This window comes from Schistocerca gregaria, chromosome 9 (genome assembly GCF_023897955.1).
Source record: "Schistocerca gregaria isolate iqSchGreg1 chromosome 9, iqSchGreg1.2, whole genome shotgun sequence".
NCBI classification, from domain to species: Eukaryota; Metazoa; Arthropoda; class Insecta; order Orthoptera; family Acrididae; genus Schistocerca; species Schistocerca gregaria.
Genome location: NC_064928.1, coordinates 167,487,191 through 167,505,682, shown reverse-complemented (window position 1 = coordinate 167,505,682; position 18,492 = coordinate 167,487,191). Strand labels below are relative to the sequence as shown.

Sequence of the window (18,492 nt, the reverse complement as noted above, 5' to 3'; positions counted from 1 at the left end):
GGTCAGTTTCCACTCCCTGCACCAAGTGCCTATCGCTGCAGATCTTCCTGCAATTCACTTCAATTTTCAATTGCTCAACTTCTCTGTATACTACAGCATCATCTGCAAAAAGCCGCATGGAACTTCCAACACTATCTACTTAGGTCATTTATATACACTCCTGGAAATGGAAAAAAGAACACATTGACACCGGTGTGTCAGACCCACCATACTTGCTCCGGACACTGCGAGAGGGATGTACAAGCAATGATCACACGCACGGCACAGCGGACACACCAGGAACCGCGGTGTTGGCCGTCGAATGGCGCTAGCTGCGCAGCATTTGTGCACCGCCGCCGTCAGTGTCAGCCAGTTTGCCGTGGCATACGGAGCTCCATCGCAGTCTTTAACACTGGTAGCATGCCGCGACAGCGTGGACGTGAACCGTATGTGCAGTTGACGGACTTTGAGCGAGGGCGTATAGTGGGCATGCGGGAGGCCGGGTGGACGTACCGCCGAATTGCTCAACACGTGGGGCGTGAGGTCTCCACAGTACATCGATGTGGTCGCCAGTGGTCGGCGGAAGGTGCACGTGCCCGTCGACCTGGGACCGGACCGCAGCGACGCACGGATGCACGCCAAGACCGTAGGATACTACGCAGTGCCGTAGGGGACCGCACCGCCACTTCCCAGCAAATTAGGGACACTGTTGCTCCTGGGGTATCGGCGAGGACCATTCGCAACCGTCTCCATGAAGCTGGGCTACGGTCCCGCACACCGTTAGGCCGTCTTCCGCTCACGCCCCAACATCGTGCAGCCCGCCTCCAGTGGTGTCGCGACAGGCGTGAATGGAGGGACGAATGGAGACGTGTCGTCTTCAGCGATGAGAGTCGCTTCTGCCTTGGTGCCAATGATGGTCGTATGCGTGTTTGGCGCCATGCAGGTGAGCGCCACAATCAGGACTGCATACGACCGAGGCACACAGGGCCAACACCAGGCATCATGGTGTGGGGAGCGATCTCCTACACTAGCCGTACACCTCTGGTGATCGTCGAGGGGACACTGAAGAGTGCACGTTACATCCAAACCGTCATCGAACCCAACGTTCTACCATTCCTAGACCGGCAAGGGAACTTGCTGTTCCAACAGGACAATGCACGTCCGCATGTATCCCGTGCCACCCAACGTGCTCTAGAAGGTGTAAGTCAACTACCCTGGCCAGCAAGATCTCCGGATCTGTCCCCCATTGAGCATGTTTGGGACTGGATGAAGCGTCGTCTCACGCGGTCTGCACGTCCAGCACGAACGCTGGTCCAACTAAGGCGCCAGGTGGAAATGGCATGGCAAGCCGTTCCACAGGACTACATCCAGCATCTCTACGATCGTCTACATGGGAGAATAGCAGCCTGCATTGCTGCGAAAGGTGGATATACACTGTACTAGTGCCGACATTGTGCATGCTCTGTTGGCTGTGTCTATGTGCCTGTGGTTCTGTCAGTGTGATCATGTGATGTATCTGACCCCAGGAATGTGTCAATAAAGTTTCCCCTTCCTGGGACAATGAATTCACGGTGTTCTTATTTCAATTTCCAAGAGTGTATATTGTGAAAAACAATGGGCCCATAACACTCCCCTGTGGCAAGCCAGAGGTTACTTTAACGTCTGCAGACGTCTCTCCATTGATAAGAATTGCTAAAAACTCTTCAATCCAGCCACACAGCTGGTCTGATACTCCGTAGGCTCTTACTTTGTTTATCAGGTGACAGTGCCGAACTGTATTGAACGCCTTCCGGAAGTCTAGCAAAATAGCATCTACCTGGGAGCCTGTATCTAATAATTTCTGGGTCTCATGAACAAATAAAGCGACTTGGGTCTCACACGATCGCTGTTTCCGGAATCCATGTTGATTCCTACAGAGTAGTTTCTGGGTTTCCAATAACGACATGATACTTGAGCAAAAAACATGTTGTGAAGTTCTACAACAGATCGACGTCAGAGATATAGGTCTATAGTTTTGTGCATGTGCTCGACGACTCTTCTTGAAGACTGGGGCTACCTGTGCTCTTTTCCAATCATTTGGAACCTTCCGTTCCTCTAGAGACTTGCGGTGCGCGGCTGTTAGAAGGGGGCAAGTTCTTTCCCGTGCTCTGTGTAGAATCGAATTGGTATTCCGTCAGGTCCAGTGGACTTTCCCCTGTTGAGTGATTCCAGTTGCTTTTCTATTCCTTGGACACTTAGTTCGATTTCAGCCGTTTTTTCGTTTGTGTGAGGATTTAGAAAAGGAACTACAGTGCGGTCTTCCACTGTGGAACAGCTTTGGAAAAAGATGTTTAGTATTTCAACTTTACGCATGTCATCCTCTGTTTCAATCCCATCATCCCAGAGTGTCTAGATTTGCTGTTTCGAGCCTCTTACTGATTTAACGTAAGACCAGAACTTCCTAGGTTTTTCTGTCAAGTCAGTACATAGAATTTTACTTTCGAATTCACTGAACGCTTCACGCATAGCCCTCCTTACGCTATATGTTGTGTACATAGTTCCGCATAGTCAGCGCGTACACAACTTTCCCAATAGAGTGCGTCCTGCTAAGCACAACAGCGCAGGTGCAGCACTTGTCCATCTCCGCACTATGAGATGGCGCTGTCTTAGAGACGGACCAAATTCTGTTTCTTTTTTTTTTCTCTTATTGATTTTTAATTCCCCCCAAAGGGGGCAGCTGGCAGCAGCTTAGTACGCTGCTCTACAGCCTACAGACATTTTTTTAAAAAAGCGGAAGAAGAAAAGAAACATGAAAAACAGGTGATAAAACGGTGACTTAAAGTGTAAAATGACGGAAAAATGCGGAAAGTTAAAACAGAAAGCAAAAGGGGTTGGCAATGTTAATGAGAGACACAGGAATCAGACAAGTAACAGAGTACACACACAATTAAAAAACATGGCGACAGTCTGGTTTCTGTTCGCAAGAGATAAAAAGAACACCCAGCGACAGTATGATGGCCGTTCGCAACACTTCCCAAAAAACACAACACGGAACACTCACTGTAAAACACTGCATAAAAATGGCGGCACAGAGATGACACTCGCGAGCCAAAGGCATATGGGGGGGGGGGGGGGACCTGGAGGAGAGGGGAGGAAGGAAAAAAACGAAAAGGGAGGGGAACCAAGGAGGCAGAGGACTAATAAAGGGGGAGAGGGTCAGGGGAGATACGAGAGGGAATGAGAGCAGGAAGTGGAGGGAAATGCAAAAGGGGGAGAGAAGGGGGCAGAGGGTCGGGAGGTGGGGAAAAAAGAGGATGGAAGGGGGGCAATTCTGCTTCCGCCAATCCGCTTATTAATATGTAACGCAACCAACGAGATTGCTGCTAACGTAGAACCTTTTCTACTCGCGGATCACACTTGCGCAGTGATACCTGAACACGCGAGGTATTATAACGAGTGTACAGACCTCCGATTAGTCAGTCTGCATTTGTCTGTATTTGTCTGTACCAGTCTATAGCCAAGTTTCAGTCTTCGCCTAATAAGATTATCATATTCCTGTACATAGCCATGAAGAGAAATGCATAGACACTTTCTCAAGTATCAGAGATATGTGAGAGTAAGATTAACATACCAAGAACAAAGGAACTTCAGATAGTCAATTGTAAACAGCATCCAGAATCAAGTTATGTAATATCTATGATTTGTTTAATTTTAACAAATATGTGTAAAAATTAATCAAGTTCTGTTTAAAGCTGTTCACCGTCAATCTGCTACTCTAAACGTGCAAGTGGCATTTCTATCGTCTGACCTAACGGCAGAAGATAAACACGCCACGATAAGGCCACGAGACATATTGCTGACACTCGCCTACTTCGTTAGAGTGACAAGTCAAATAATCTGATGGTGTGTGTACCGGAGATCTTACAGTACGCACACCACAGTATACTTACATCGATGAAAGGTTCACCACTCTCATGACCATATAAAATGTTAATTATTTTAATTACAAGTCAGATCATAAAATGCTAATACACTACTGCCCATTACAAGTGCTACACCAAAAAGAAATGCAGATGATAAACGGGCATTCATTGGACAAATATATTATACACTCCTGGAAATTGAAATAAGAACACCGTGAATTCATTGTCCCAGGAAGGGGAAACTTTATTGACACATTCCTGGGGTCAGATACATCACATGATCACACTGACAGAACCACAGGCACATAGACACAGGCAACAGAGCATGCACAATGTCGGCACTAGTACAGTGTATATCCACCTTTCGCAGCAATGCAGGCTGCTATTCTCTCATGGAGACGATCGTAGAGATGCTGGATGTAGTCCTGTGGAACGGCTTGCCATGCCATTTCCACCTGGCGCCTCAGTTGGGCCAGCGTTCGTGCTGGACGTGCAGACCGCGTTAGACGACGCTTCATCCAGTCCCAAACATGCTCAATGGGGGACAGATCCGGAGATCTTGCTGGCCAGGGTAGGTGACTTACACCTTCTAGAGCACGTTGGGTGGCACGGGAAACCTGCGGACGTGCATTGTCCTGTTGGAACAGCAAGGTCCCTTGCCGGTCTAGGAATGGTAGAACGTTGGGTTCGATGACGGTTTGGATGTACCGTACACTATTCAGTGTCCCCTCGACGATCACCAGAGGTGTACGGCCAGTGTAGGAGATCGCTCCCCACACCATGATGCCGGGTGTTGGCCCTGTGTGCCTCGGTCGTATGCAGTCCTGATTGTGGCGCTCACCTGCATGGCGCCAAACACGCATACGACCATCATTGGCACTAAGGCAGAAGCGACTCTCATCGCTGAAGACGACACGTCTCCATTCGTCCCTCCATTCACGCCTGTCGCGACACCACTGGAGGCGGTCTGCACGATGTTGGGGCGTGAGCGGAAGACGGCCTAACGGTGTGCGGGACCGTAGCCCAGCTTCATGGAGACGGTTGCGAATGGTCCTCGCCGATACCCCAGGAGCAACAGTGTCCCTAATTTGCTGGGAAGTGGCGGTGCGGTCCCCTACGGCACTGCGTAGGATCCTACAGTCTTGGCGTGCATCCGTGCGTCGCTGCGGTCCGGTCCCAGGTCGACGGGCACGTGCACCTTCCGCCGACCACTGGCGACAACATCGATGTACTGTGGAGACCTCACGCCCCACGTGTTGAGCAATGCGGCGGTACGTCCACCCGGCCTCCCGCATGCCCACTATACGCCCTCGCTCAAAGTCCGTCAACTGCACACACGGTTCACGTCCACGCTGTCGCGGCATGCTACCAGTGTTAAAGACTGCGATGGAGCTCCGTATGCCACGGCAAACTGGTTGACACTGACGGCGGCGGTGCACAAATGCTACGCAGCTAGCCCCATTCGACGGCCAACACCGCGGTGTGCGGTGTGCCGTGCGTGTGATCATTGCTTGTACAGCCCTCTCGCAGTGTCCGGAGCAAGTATGGTGGGTCTCACACACTGGTGTCAATGTGTTCTTTTTTCCATTTCCAGGAGTGTATTATAACTGATATGTGATTACATTTTCACACAATTTCGGTGCTTAGATCCTGAGAAATCAGTACCCAGAATAACCGCCTCTGGCCGTAATAACAGCCTTGATACGCCTGGGCATTGAGTCAAACAGAGCTTGGATGGCGTGTACAGGTACAGCTGCCCAAGCAGCTTCAACAAGATACCACAGTTCATCAAGAGTAGTGACTGGCGTATTGTGACGAGCCAGTTGCTCGACCACCACTGACCAGACATTTTCAGTTGGTGAGAGATCTGGAGAATGTGGTGGCCATGGGAGCAGTCGAACAATTTCTGTATCCAGAAAGGCCCGTACAGGACCTGCAACATGCGGTCGTGCATTATCCCGCTGAAATGTAGGGTTTCGAAGGGATCTGAAATGTAACGTCCACTGTTCAAAGTGCCGGCAATGCGAACAAGATCTGACCGAGACGTGTAACCAATGGCACACCATACTATCAAGCCGGGTGATACGCCATTATGTCGATGACCAATACACGCTTCCAATGTGCGTTCAGCGCGATGTCGCCAAACACGGATGCGACCATCATGATGCTGTAATCAGAAGCTGTATTCATCCGAAAAAATGACGTTTTGCCGTCCGTCGTTGAGTACACCAGCGGGGCCGCTCCTGTCTGTGATGCAGCGTCAAGGGTAACCGCAGCCACGGTCTCCGAGCTGATAGTCCATGCTGCTGCAAACGTCGTCGAACTGTTCATGCAGACGGTTGTTGTCTTGCAAACGTCCCCATCTGTTGACTCAGGGATCGAGACGTGGCTGCACGATCCGTTACAGCCATGCGGATAAGATGCCTGTCATCTCGAGTGCTAGTGATACGAGGCCGTTGGGATCCAGCACGACGTTCCGTATTACCCTCCTGAACCCACCTATTCCATATTCTGGTAACAGTCATTGGATCTCGACCAACGCGAGCAGCAATATGGCGATACGATAAACCGCAATTGCGATAGACTACAATGTAACCTTTATCAAAGTCGGAAACGTGATGGTACGCATTTCTCCTCCTTACACGAGACATCACAACAACGTTTCACCAGGAAACGCCGGTCAACTGCTGTTTGTGTGTGAGAAATCGGTTGGAAACTTTCCTCATGTCAGCACGTTGTTGGTTTCGTCACCGGCGCCAGTCTTGTGTGAATGCTCTTCAAAGCTAATCATTTGCATATAACAGCATCTTCTTCCTGTCGGTTAAATTTCGCGTCTGTAGCACGTCATCTTCGTGGTGTAGTAATTGTAATGGCCAGTAATGTACGTACATGGCCTGTGAATACGAACTTCCTGTCTCTAGTCGTTAAAGATGTTCTGTTATTTTCTGCATGTAGTTTCATTTGGCTAATGATTTAGGCGTTTATTCTTCGCACGTGATATTTGAGAGTGGAGTGGTGGAGACAGTCTTAAGTTGGTTCCAAGCACCTTCTCCCAATCACAGTGTGAGTTGCAGGGTAGTCGTGTAGCTGTAGATGTAAGAATAAAACGGGGCAGAACGCTTAGAGTGAAGGATCTGTTCGCTAAAGACGCACATCTTTATTTATCCATCAAAAAACTCCGTAATAGGTAAATGTCATCAAGCAGTCTAACCCTTACTTCGAATAAGGGGTTACACCTGCGGTTCAGCATTACTGTGTCAAACACCATGTCTGTGAAATAAGAAGCGTGTCAAACACGACAAAGGCTGGCACGAACTACCATCCACCGTACTGCTTGTGAGGTACAAAAGTGTAGCTAGTTATAACCTCCGGATGGAGGAGGAGGAGATTAGTGTTTAACGTCCCGTCGACAACGAGGTCATTAGAGACGGAGCGCAACCTCGGGTTACGGAAGGATGTGGAATTTTTCATCTTAGATACTGTGAAACAAGTCTCTTCTAGTGCAGGTTCCTTGCTTTCCATATTTTGGGAAGTGGTAAGAAAAAAATGTCCAGCAAACATGAGCTCGAAAACGCATACCTTGCAAGTTAGGAGCACTTGATCATTAGAAGTGTTTCAAAGTAGCAAAGATAAACAAGTGCTCATAGCTCTTAAGGACTGCATTTTGGAGCACATGATTACTGGACTCCTTTTTCTTGTTTTGGTCCATACTTCCAGTTCCAAAAATATGGACGAATGGTTCAAATGTCTCTGGGAACTATGAGACTTAACTTATGAGTTCATCAGTCCCCTAGAACTTAGAACTACTGAAACCCAACTGACCTAAGGACATCATTCACATCGATGCCCGTGGCAGGATTCGACCGTAGTGGTCGCGTGGTAGTTAGTGGCTTCTTTGGAAAGAACGCACACCAAGTATCAGCCATATTGGTCTATTTGTTTGTGTTTTACATTCGTGCGAATCAAGGGAGTCGTGTGATTGTCAAAAAACGGACGAAAAAGAATTTAGTGCAGTGATTAAACATTACTTTATGAAAGCCAAAACGCCTCAGGAGACGAAAGAGAAGCTGGGGAGACTAAAGAGAAGCTTGATAAACATTACGGTGACTCGACACGTTCGATTAGAACAGTTTATAACAGGTTTCAAAATTTTCGGAATGACCATTTGGGCACAAGTGATGCTGAACGTTGGAGGTTACGACTCCAGAAATCATTGATAAAATCCATGATATGGTGACGGATGACAGAAGAGTTAAGGTGCGTGAGATTGCTGGTGCTGTGGGCATCTCGAATGAGCGGGTACATAATATTTTGCATACACATTTGGACATTAGAAGGCTATCTGCAAGATGGGTTCCGCGATTACTCACGCTCGACCAAAAACGGAATCGTGTGAAGTGTTGTAAGGATGGTTTGCAGCTGTTCAGGAAGAATCCGCAGGACTTTAAGCGTCTTTTCGTCACTGTGGAAGAAACATTGATACATTACCATACTCCTGAGACCAAACAACAATCTAAACGATGGGTTAACAAAGGAGAATCTGCACCAAAAAAGGCGAACACTATTCCTTCTGCAGGGAAGATTATGGTGACTGTCTTTTGGGATTCGCAAGGGATAATCCTCATCGACTATGTGGAAAAAAGGTAAAACTATTACAGGTGAATATTATTCATCGTTATTGGACCGTTTGAAAACCGAGCTGCAAGAAAAACACCGGCGGTTGGACCGCAAAAGAAGTCCTTTTTCATCACGACAATACACCAGCACACACCTCAGCAGCTGTGGTTGCAAAATTGATGCAAATAGGATTCCAACTCGTTTCACATCCCCCCTGTTCTCCAGACTTGGATCCCTCGGACTACTGTTTGTTCCCCAATTTGAAGAAATGGCTGGCGGGACAAAGATTTTATTCAAACGAGGAGGTGATTGCAGCAACTAATATGTATTTTGCAGACCTATTATTTGGAAGGCATCAACAAATTAGAGCAGCGTTGGGCGAAGTGTATAAGTCTAAAACGAGACCCTCACGAAAAAAACGTACGTAGTGTTTATTTTTGCACGGACTTTTCAAACACCTCTCGTACAGAAAGGAAATTATCGTGAAAGCCACAGTTCGAAATCAGTGTTTCATGAACAGCCCTCGGAAGTAGCCAAACTGCTCTCTGCCCAAGAGCCAAAGAGTTCGCCCATTTGAGTTGTACCTTCTGGCGGCGTCTGCTATGCGGTCCAGTGACCGAGTCGACCTACCTATCGATGCGATTAATCGATCCCACCTCCGTATCGCTTCACCTTGGTAGAATGTCGCCGGCGCTACTTGGTAGGGGTGCAGTAGAACGTTTCCTGAACAGTCACAAAACGATCTTATCCGTCGTTGGGACGAAGGCTGAATATGCAGAGTAAAACTGACTCCGTCACCAAATTTCATCTATCTACATACACGCGGAAACCAGCGTACGGTGCGTGGAGGAGGGTACCCTCTACCACTACAAGTCATTTCCTTTTCTGTTCCTGTCGCAAATAGGGCAAGAGAAAAACGACAATATGCCTCCGTATGACCACCAATCTTCGTGGCCCTTAGGCGAAATTTACGTTGACGGTACCAGAATAGTTCTGGAGTCAGCTTCTAATTCCGGCTCTCTAAATTTGATCAGTAGTGTTTCTCGAGAAGAAATTCCCCTTCGCTCCAGAGATTCCCACTTGATTTCCCGAACCATCTCCATAACACCTGCATGTTGTTGGAACATACCGGTAACACATGTAACAGCCCGTCTCTGAATTTCTTCGATGTCTTCCTTTAATCCGACCTGGTACAGACTCCAAACACTCTGTCAGTACTCGAGAATAGGTCGCACTAGCTTCCTATGAGACAGACGAACCACAGTTTTCTAAAATTCTCCCAATAAACCAAAAGTCGACCCCTAGCATCCCCTACCACAATCCTGACATGCTAGTTCCATTTCGTATTGCTTTGCAACATTACGCCCAGATAATTAATCGAAGCAACTCAAATCGCTTGATACGGGCAAGTCTTCACGTCCAGATTGTTTACCGATTAGGTTCCTTTCAGATTACGCTGATGCAATAGCTCCCTACTTAGCAATCATATACAACAGCTTGCTCACCGATAGATCTGTACCTACAGATTGGAAAATTGCGCAGGTCGCACCAGTGTTTAAGAAGGGTAGTAGGAGTAATCCGTCGAACTACAAACCTGTATCACTGACGTCGGTTTGCAGTTGGATTTCGGACATATACTGTATTCAAACATTATGAATCACCTCGAAGGGAACGATCTATTGATACGTAATCAGTATGGTTTCAGAAAACATTGTTCTTGTGCAACACAGCTAGCTCTTTATTCGCACGAAGTAATTGCCGCTGTCGACAGGGGATCCCAGGTTGATTCAGTGTTTCTAGATTTCCGGAAAGCTTTTGACACCGTTCCTCACAAGCCACTTCTAATCAAGCTGCGGGCCTACGGGGTATCGTCTCAGCTGTGTGACTGGATTCGTGATTTCCTGTAAGGAAGGTCGCAGTTCGTAGTAATAGACGTCAAATCATCGAGTAAAACTGAAGTGACAGTAGGTCTTCCCCAGGGAAGCGTCCTGGGACCTCTGCTGTTCCTGATCTATATGAATAACCTGGGTGACAATCTGAGCACTTCTCTTAGGTTATTCGCAGATGATGCTGTAATTTTATGTCTAGTAAGGTCATCCGAAGACCAGTATCAGTTGCAAAGCGATTTAGAAAAGATTTCTGTATTGTGTGACAGGTGGCAGTTGACGCTAAATAACGAAAAGTGTAAGGTAATCCACATGAGTTCCAAAAGAAATCCGTTGGAATTCGATTACTCGATAAATAGTACAATTCTCAAGGCTGTCAGTTCAACTAAGTACCTGGGTGTAAAAATTACGAACAACGTCAGTTGGAAAGACCACATAGGTAATATTGTGGGGAAGGCGAGCCAAAGGTTGCGTTTCATTGGCAGGACACTTAGAAGGTGCAACAAATCCACTAAAGAGACAGCTTACACTACACTCGTTCGTCCTCTGTTAGAATATTGCTGCGCGGTGTAGGATCCTTACCAGGTGGGATTGGCGGAGGACATCGAAAGGGTGCAAGAAAAGGGCAGCTCGTTTTGTATTATCACTTTATAGGGGAGGGAGTGTGGCAGATATGATACACGAGTTGGGATGGAAGTCATTAAAGCAAAGACGTTTTTCGTCGCGGCGAGATCTATTTACGAAACTTCAGTCACCAACTTTCTCTTCCGAATGCGAAAATATTTTGGTGAGCCCAATCTATATAGGTAGGTATGATCATCAAAATAAAATAACAGAAATCAGAACTCGAACAGAAAGGTTTAGGTGTTCGTATTTCCCGCGCGCTGTTCGGGAGTGGAATGGTAGGGAGATAGTATGATTGTGGTTCAATGAACCCTCTGACAAGCACTTAAATGTGAATTGCAGAGTAGTCATGTAGATGTAGATGTTTCAATGGTGCCTACAGACTTCCTCTGTAACGGTGCAAAAGCGTGCCGCCCTGCGCCGTCAGCCTTTGGCTCGGGTACGCCTCAAACAGCATCAGGTGTCGACACATGCGGAAGTAAAGGCTATATATCAGGAGTTCATGTGAGCTGTAATGTGAGTTAAGGACATCGTACTGGTACGAAATTTCACCACAATTCTCCCCAACGCCCGCACAGACGTGTCACACGACGGAAGGGTCGCCACATCCTCTCTTGCCCAGATTTCACCTCTTCTTTTGATGTCTTTGCGATGGAGGTCAGCACCACGACATCCAGTGTTGAAATTAACCTGTTTTCTTGTGCGTAAGCGAGGAAAACACTACAGACAGACGGCGGCTCATAAGGAAAACTTCGCTCACTCGTCACATTTAATGGTAAGTCGACCCAATGGATAGCCCGCCAAAAACACTGATCAAGCATAAAAACATGGAGAAGGCGAACTGTGAAAAATGAAGTAAAATAGAAACAGTGAACGGTCGAAGATCAACATGCCCAAGACCGAGCAACTCTTGCTGTCGTGGTCATGTGGTTGGTGGGTTGGCTGATTTGGGGGAGCAGACCAAACAGTGAGGTCACCGGTCCCATTAGATTAGGGAAGGATAGGGAAGAAACTCGGCCGTGCTCTTTCAAAAGAATCATTCCGGCATTTGCCGAAGCAGTTTAGGGAAATCACAGATAACCTAAATCAGCATGCCCGTATGCGGAACTCATGGACTTCGAACGTGGTCAGGTGATTGGGTGTCACTTGTGTCATACGTCTTTACGCGAGATTGCCACACTCCTAAACATCCCTAGGTCCACTGTTTCCGATGTGATAGTGAAGTGGAAACCTGAAGGGACACGTACAGCACAAAAGCGTGCAGGTGGACCTCCTCTGTTGACTGACAGAGACCGCCGACATTTGAAGGGGTAATAGGCAGACATCTATCCAGACCATCACGGGATCCACTGCAAGTACTATGACAGTAAGGCGGGAAGTGAGAACGATTTCATGGTCGAACAGCTGCTCATAAGCCACACATCAAGCCTCGCTTGGCGTAAGGAGTGTAAACATTGGGCGATTGAACAGGGGAATGACGTTGCGTGGAATGGCGAATCACGGTACACAATGTGGTGATCCGATGGCAGGTTGTGGGTATGGCGAATGTCTGGTGAACGTGTGTAGTGCCAACACTAAAATTCGGAGCTGGTGGTGTTATAGTGTGGTAGTGTTTTTCATGGAGGGGGTTGCACCCCTTGTTGTTTTGGCACTATCACTGCACAGGCCTACATTGATATTTTAAGGGCCTTCTTGCTTCCCACTGTTGAAGAGCAATTCGGGGATGGTGATTACATCTTTCATCACGATCGAGCACTTATTCATAATGCACGGCCTGTGCCAGAGTGGTTACGCGACAGTAACGTCCCAGTAATGGACTGGCCTGCACAGAGTCCTGACCAGAATCCTATATAACGCCTTTGGGATGTCTTCTAACTCCGATTTCTTGCCAGGCCTCATCGACTGACATCAATACTTCCCCTCAGTGCAGCCCTCCGTGAAGAATGGGCTACCATTCCCCAAGAAACCTTCCAGCACCTGATTGAACGTATGTCTTCGAAAGTGGAAGCTGTCATCAAGCCGAAGGATGGGCCAACACCATATTAAATTCCAGCATTACTAATGGAGGGCGCCACGAGTAAGTCATTTTCATCCAGGTGTCCGTATACTTTTGATCATATAGTGTAGTTCACACCCCATTTATTTATTTTAAATTTCTGTGAGAGGTGTACGAGGCATCCGGCCTGCTCTCACTTTTCATCACACTTACTTGCGACGGTAGTATATTCTTACTGCATGACTCATATTCTATAACCAATGTATAGTATGACAACTGTGAAGACCGCAGAGGAACAGACACGTCAGTGACCGGAAGGAGAGTTCACACATTTGTGAAAAAAGAGATGTGCTGCGAGGGAGGTCCCCCGCGTTAGAGTCCAATACCGTAACCACACAACCACAACGCCATGGTTCCCACGTGTCGCTCGGTGTTATACATCTTCAGCTTGAAGAGTTCACTGCTTCTATTTTGCTCCTTTTTTCACAGTTCAGTACAGTTCCCTTGCTTCATCTGTGTTCAGTCATAGGTCAAGAACTTCTCGAGACATTATCTTACAATAGTTCCCATGTACGTCTGAATGTCTATTAGAGTACTGTGTAAGTGAAGTACATCTGTCAAGAAGTTTTTGAGACTCTGGCAACAAGCTCAAACAACGCCCTACAGTAGTAAATATTGTATATGGCTGGGTATATGGAATATATATTAAAAATCGTACTCTAATAACCTTTCTCCTATATATACAGCCCATGTCTGAACGTTTATTAGAATAGGGTGAAATAATATGAAATTAATCGATTAAGAACTTATCGTGATTTTTGGTAACAACGTTAATCAGCGAGTTGTCTTTATATAGCAGAGTAGAATTAAGCTGCATCACTATATCGACTATATCACTTCTAAGTCTTGACTGGAATTCTGAAATCTATATTCTGTATTATTATTTGCACTTTATTGCAACATTAAAACGGCAAGCTTCCCTGACCACTTCGAATGTCTAATTGTCTGGTGTTCCATCTCGGGCGTAAACATTTGTAAACTGTGCACCAGTATACGGCCTGTAGCTCTCAAAGGAATTATTTTATTTGGAAAGTGCGCCCTAGAGATGGCAGCATCACAGTTCGACCTGGTGAGCACATAGCCTGCACCTGTACAAGACTATAATGAGTGGTGGTGGTGCCGGCCGGTGTGGCTGAGCAGTTCTAGGCGCTTCAGTCTGGAACCGCGCGACTGCTACGGCCGCAGGTTCGAATCCTGCCTCGGGCATGGATGTGTGTGATGTCCTCAGGTTAGTTAGGTTGAAGTAGTTCTAAGTTGTAGGGGAGTGATGACCTCAGATGTTAATTCCCATTGCTCAGAGCCATTTCAACCATTTGGTGGTGGTGGTGATTGTGGTGGTGGTGGTGGTGATTGTGGTGGTGGTGGTGGTAAGTTCCCATGGCACCAAACTGCTGAGGTCATCGGTCCATAGGGCTGCTCATTACTTAACTTACGCTAAGGACAACACACACACCCATACCCGAGGGAGGACTCGAACCTCCGACGGTGGAAGCCGTGCGAACCGTGGCAAGGCCGCCTTAGACGAGGCGGCTATAATGAATGAAGAGCCAGACAAATAAGTACCTTCTCCCAGAAGGGGCGTTCTTCGACCCTCTGCACGACGGGATAGTAGTAAGCCGGCTTCCCGTGCAGGGCGGACCTGTGCAGGTGGAGGTTGTCGCCGCCGTCCACGTAGCCGCCGTACGGGAAGCGGCGGACGTACTTGTCGCTGGCGAGGCCGTACGTGTCCGGGTCCTGCAGCCGGCCCTTGAGTGGGTGCTGCTGCAGCTGCTGCTGGTGTGGCGGCGGGGCCTTGCCGCGGGGCTCCTCTGGCCTGGACGTGGTGATGTCCACCGTCTCGGGGTCGGCCACCTCGAAGCCTCCGACGTAGGGGCTGCGGTCGCTGTGGATGTCGTCGGCGAAGTAGGACAGCGCCAGGGAGTTCCCCGCGGTGCGCTCCGAGTCCTCGCGGTCCGCCTGCCGGCCGCCGCCCCTCCTGGCGCTGGAGTCACCGCCGTAGGTGTGGCTCTGACCCTGGGTCTGGGTCTGGGGTTGGGGTTGGGGAAGGGTCGCCCTCCTGCTGTCGAGGTCCTCGTCGCGCTCCACCTCAACGTCACTCAGCGAGCCCTCGTCCTCCACGTCCTCGCCGTCCTCGTCCTTCTTGCGGACCACTTTGGCTGGCTGCACCCCGAGCTCTGGGTGTGCGTAGTGCAGCACGGGCGGGCGCACGCCTTCCTCGAAGGACAGCACCTTGAGCAGGAGAGACGCGATTTAATACGTTATCACCAGTAAAATTGCTTTAGTAATTTTAGAGATCTTAAAGACATTTGAGCCGCATCTTTAGCTACAATGACGATGGAAGCTGAAGAGATGTATTAAAATTTTTGCCACAGCCAGGAGTTCAAAAATTATTCAAATGGCTCTGAGCACTATGGGACTTAACTTCTTGGGTCATCAGTCCCCTAGAACTTAGAACTACTTAAACCTAACTAACCTAAGGACATCACACACATCCATGCCCAAGGGAGGATTCGAACCTGTGACAGTAGCCGTCTCGTGGTTCCAGACTGTAGCGCCTAGAACTGCATGGCCACTTGAACCAATGTGGAGTCCCATGTCTTTTGTTCATTGCTGATGCATTAACTCAGCTTTTTTTTTACAGAGGGCAGCTAACCCTCTGACCGAATATGCTGAGCTACTGTGCCGCCGTACTAGGCAGGAATACTGACTATTTCATCGCTGCATGACCGGCACTGCATGAACTACACAAGCCCAGTACCCTCCCCAACACAAACTTCAGTCATGCAGCCATGTGGGATTAGTTGAGCGGTCTAAGGCGCTGCAGTCATGGACTGTGCAGTTGGTCCTGGCGGAGGTTCGAGTCCTCCCTCGGGCATGGATGTGTATGTTTGTCCTTAGGATAATTTAGGTTAAATAGTGTGTAAGCTTAGGGACTGATGACGTTAGCAGTTAGGTCCCATAAGATTTCACCCATATTTGAACACAAACTTCAATTCATATCTTCAGTTTATTTTCCCCTTCTTTCTTTCTTTCTTTCACTGGTGCCATGCCCGGCGCTGGCGCAGGGGCGGCATTGTTAGGAACGGATTTGGCAAGGTTAGTGGAAAGGGGTGGCCGGATGCCCTACCTGCCGCCACCCTGTACCGCCCCTTCCCCCTTCCGGGACGTAATTAGTCTACCCCTGCTGTCTGCGACTAGTGTAAAAAATGGTTCAAATGGCTCTGAGCACTATGCGACTTAACTTCTGAGGTCATCAGTCGCCTAGAACTTAGAACTAATTAAACCTAACTAACCTAAGGACATCACACACACCCATGCCTGAGGCAGGATTCGAACCTGCGACGTAGCGGTCGCTCGGCTCCAGACTGCAGCGCCCAGAACTGCACGGCCACTCCAGCCGGCATGACTAGTGTAATTCGTAGAAGAGTGTGAACATGTTCAGATGTCTGTGAGTCGGGTAACTGAGGCGGAACGTAGGGACCAGACCAGTATTCACCTAGCGGGATGTGGAAAACCGCCTAAAAACCGCATCCAGGCTGGCCGGCACACCGACACTCGTCGGATTCGATCCGGGGTCGGCTCGCTTACTCGAGTCCAGGAAGTAGCGCGTTAGAGCGCTCGGCTACTCTGGCGGGTCTTATTTTCCCCTTCATTTTCCATAATTATCGTAGATAAAGAAGAGAGTCAAATGTCTCGAGGGAGCTTTAATGATATGATCACCTACACCTGAGGTACAGGCTCTCCCCATTACATCCAACACTGGGGTGCTATTCCGGCGCTGGAATGGCGACGATCTGAGAAGGGGAAAATAAGATATGAAGTTTGTGTTGAGGAGGGCGTTAGACTTGGGCAGTCCATGCAGCAATGCTAGCCATAGTGCTGCGGGGGTGTGATGGTCAGCGTTTCTTCCTAGTAAGCAAGGACACTCCAACTCCTGACCATGACAGAAATTTTAGTTCATTTCTTCAGCTTCGACAATTGCAATAATTTTATTTCCTCACAACTCGTTTCAGCCTCCTAGGCCGTCCTCAAGTCATTCTGTGGTTCTGTACAAAATAGAATATACTGTATTACCTCCACCTTTCACAAATGGTACAGCCATATCACTATAATACTAGACTCTAAGGCAAAAAAAGATGCACCATTAAGGAGTCATTCATATTCGTCAGAAACTGATATTCATACATGTGTCGGCGGTAAATGCAAAACTATAAACTTTGGCAGCTCAGTTTCACTGCGCAGCTGCCAAGGATACTAAATAGGCGACATGTCTATACCAGGGCAGAAACTATTTGCTAATTTCATTACATATAATCATTTGGACAGTAATTATGCCTTGCAGACAAGTGCCTGAACAATACACGCAGATGTCAGTATTTCAGAGGCGACATGTAGTTGGGCTCAAAGTCGGTTGGAATAATTAGCTAATCGCTGGACATTTGAATAGGAGCGGTGCCACTATTGGATCACGCTGACAGGAATGGGTGAACCGTGGCCGAACAAAACACGAAGAAGTGAGTGGTCGGCCTACAGACACAACAGAACGTGGCGACCGATGAGCCGTTAGAGAGGCACTCAGAGCCTTGGGTCCATCATTATCATCGATCCGACGTCCAACTGGTACTTCACTGACCACAAGGACTATTAACAAGTGGCTCACAGAAAGGGGGCTGAGCTCACTGCGCCCCTTATGCTGACTGCCACTGACCTCGGTACACCAGCAAGCCCGTTTGCAGTGGTGTCGGCAACATTCGGCCTGGAATCTCGTTGACTGGAGTAGACTGGTCTTCATGAGACCACTGAAAACGTGCCTGGGAACGACTCACACTGCGGATACCAACCTGCCTGTTGCCCGCCATCCAGCCTGACAACCAGCTGTGGCGGTTTGGTATACCACTCCATTTCAGGGCGTAACTGCTTCGGTTGTCATCCACAGGACCCGTACAGCATAGATGTACATCGACGGTACTCTACGCTCCATTTTGTTGTCGTTCATGGGAAGACATTCTGGGGTTACATTTTACCATGATGATGCCCGGCGGCCAAACTCTACTTTGGGCAGCAATGTCGCCGGATCTCTTCCCAATTGAGAACGTTAGGAGCGTCTCCAACCATCTCGGGATTTTGACGATCAGCCCGTTGGACAGAATTTGGCACGATATCCGTCACGAGGACATCCAACAACTCTGTCAATCAGTGCCACGTAGCCGCTGTACACACGTGTTACTGACTTTCTGAATTTGTGAAGCCCTTTCTCTTGAATAAATCACCCAAGTATTTTGAAAGTGCAATGAATTGTTTGTGTGTACGAGTACATCACGCATTTGGGTAGTACCTTCGTGGCCTTCTTCTTTTTTAAGAATATGGTTTACACCAGTTATTGAAAATTTGAGGAATAAAGTGTGATGCTCACTCATACAGCACTGAT

At 48.2% G+C, this 18,492-nt stretch overlaps 1 protein-coding gene across 1 annotated transcript in view; it reads right to left on the bottom strand.

Annotated features, from left to right (window-relative positions):
- Positions 1–18,492, bottom strand: part of LOC126292165 (uncharacterized) — a 291,437-nt gene that overhangs the window by 61,746 nt on the left and 211,199 nt on the right. Inside the window, exon 6 of the mRNA XM_049986002.1 lies at positions 14,628–15,293. Within this exon, the coding sequence (XP_049841959.1) occupies positions 14,628–15,293 (666 nt within the window). The remainder of the gene's footprint in view (positions 1–14,627; positions 15,294–18,492) is intronic.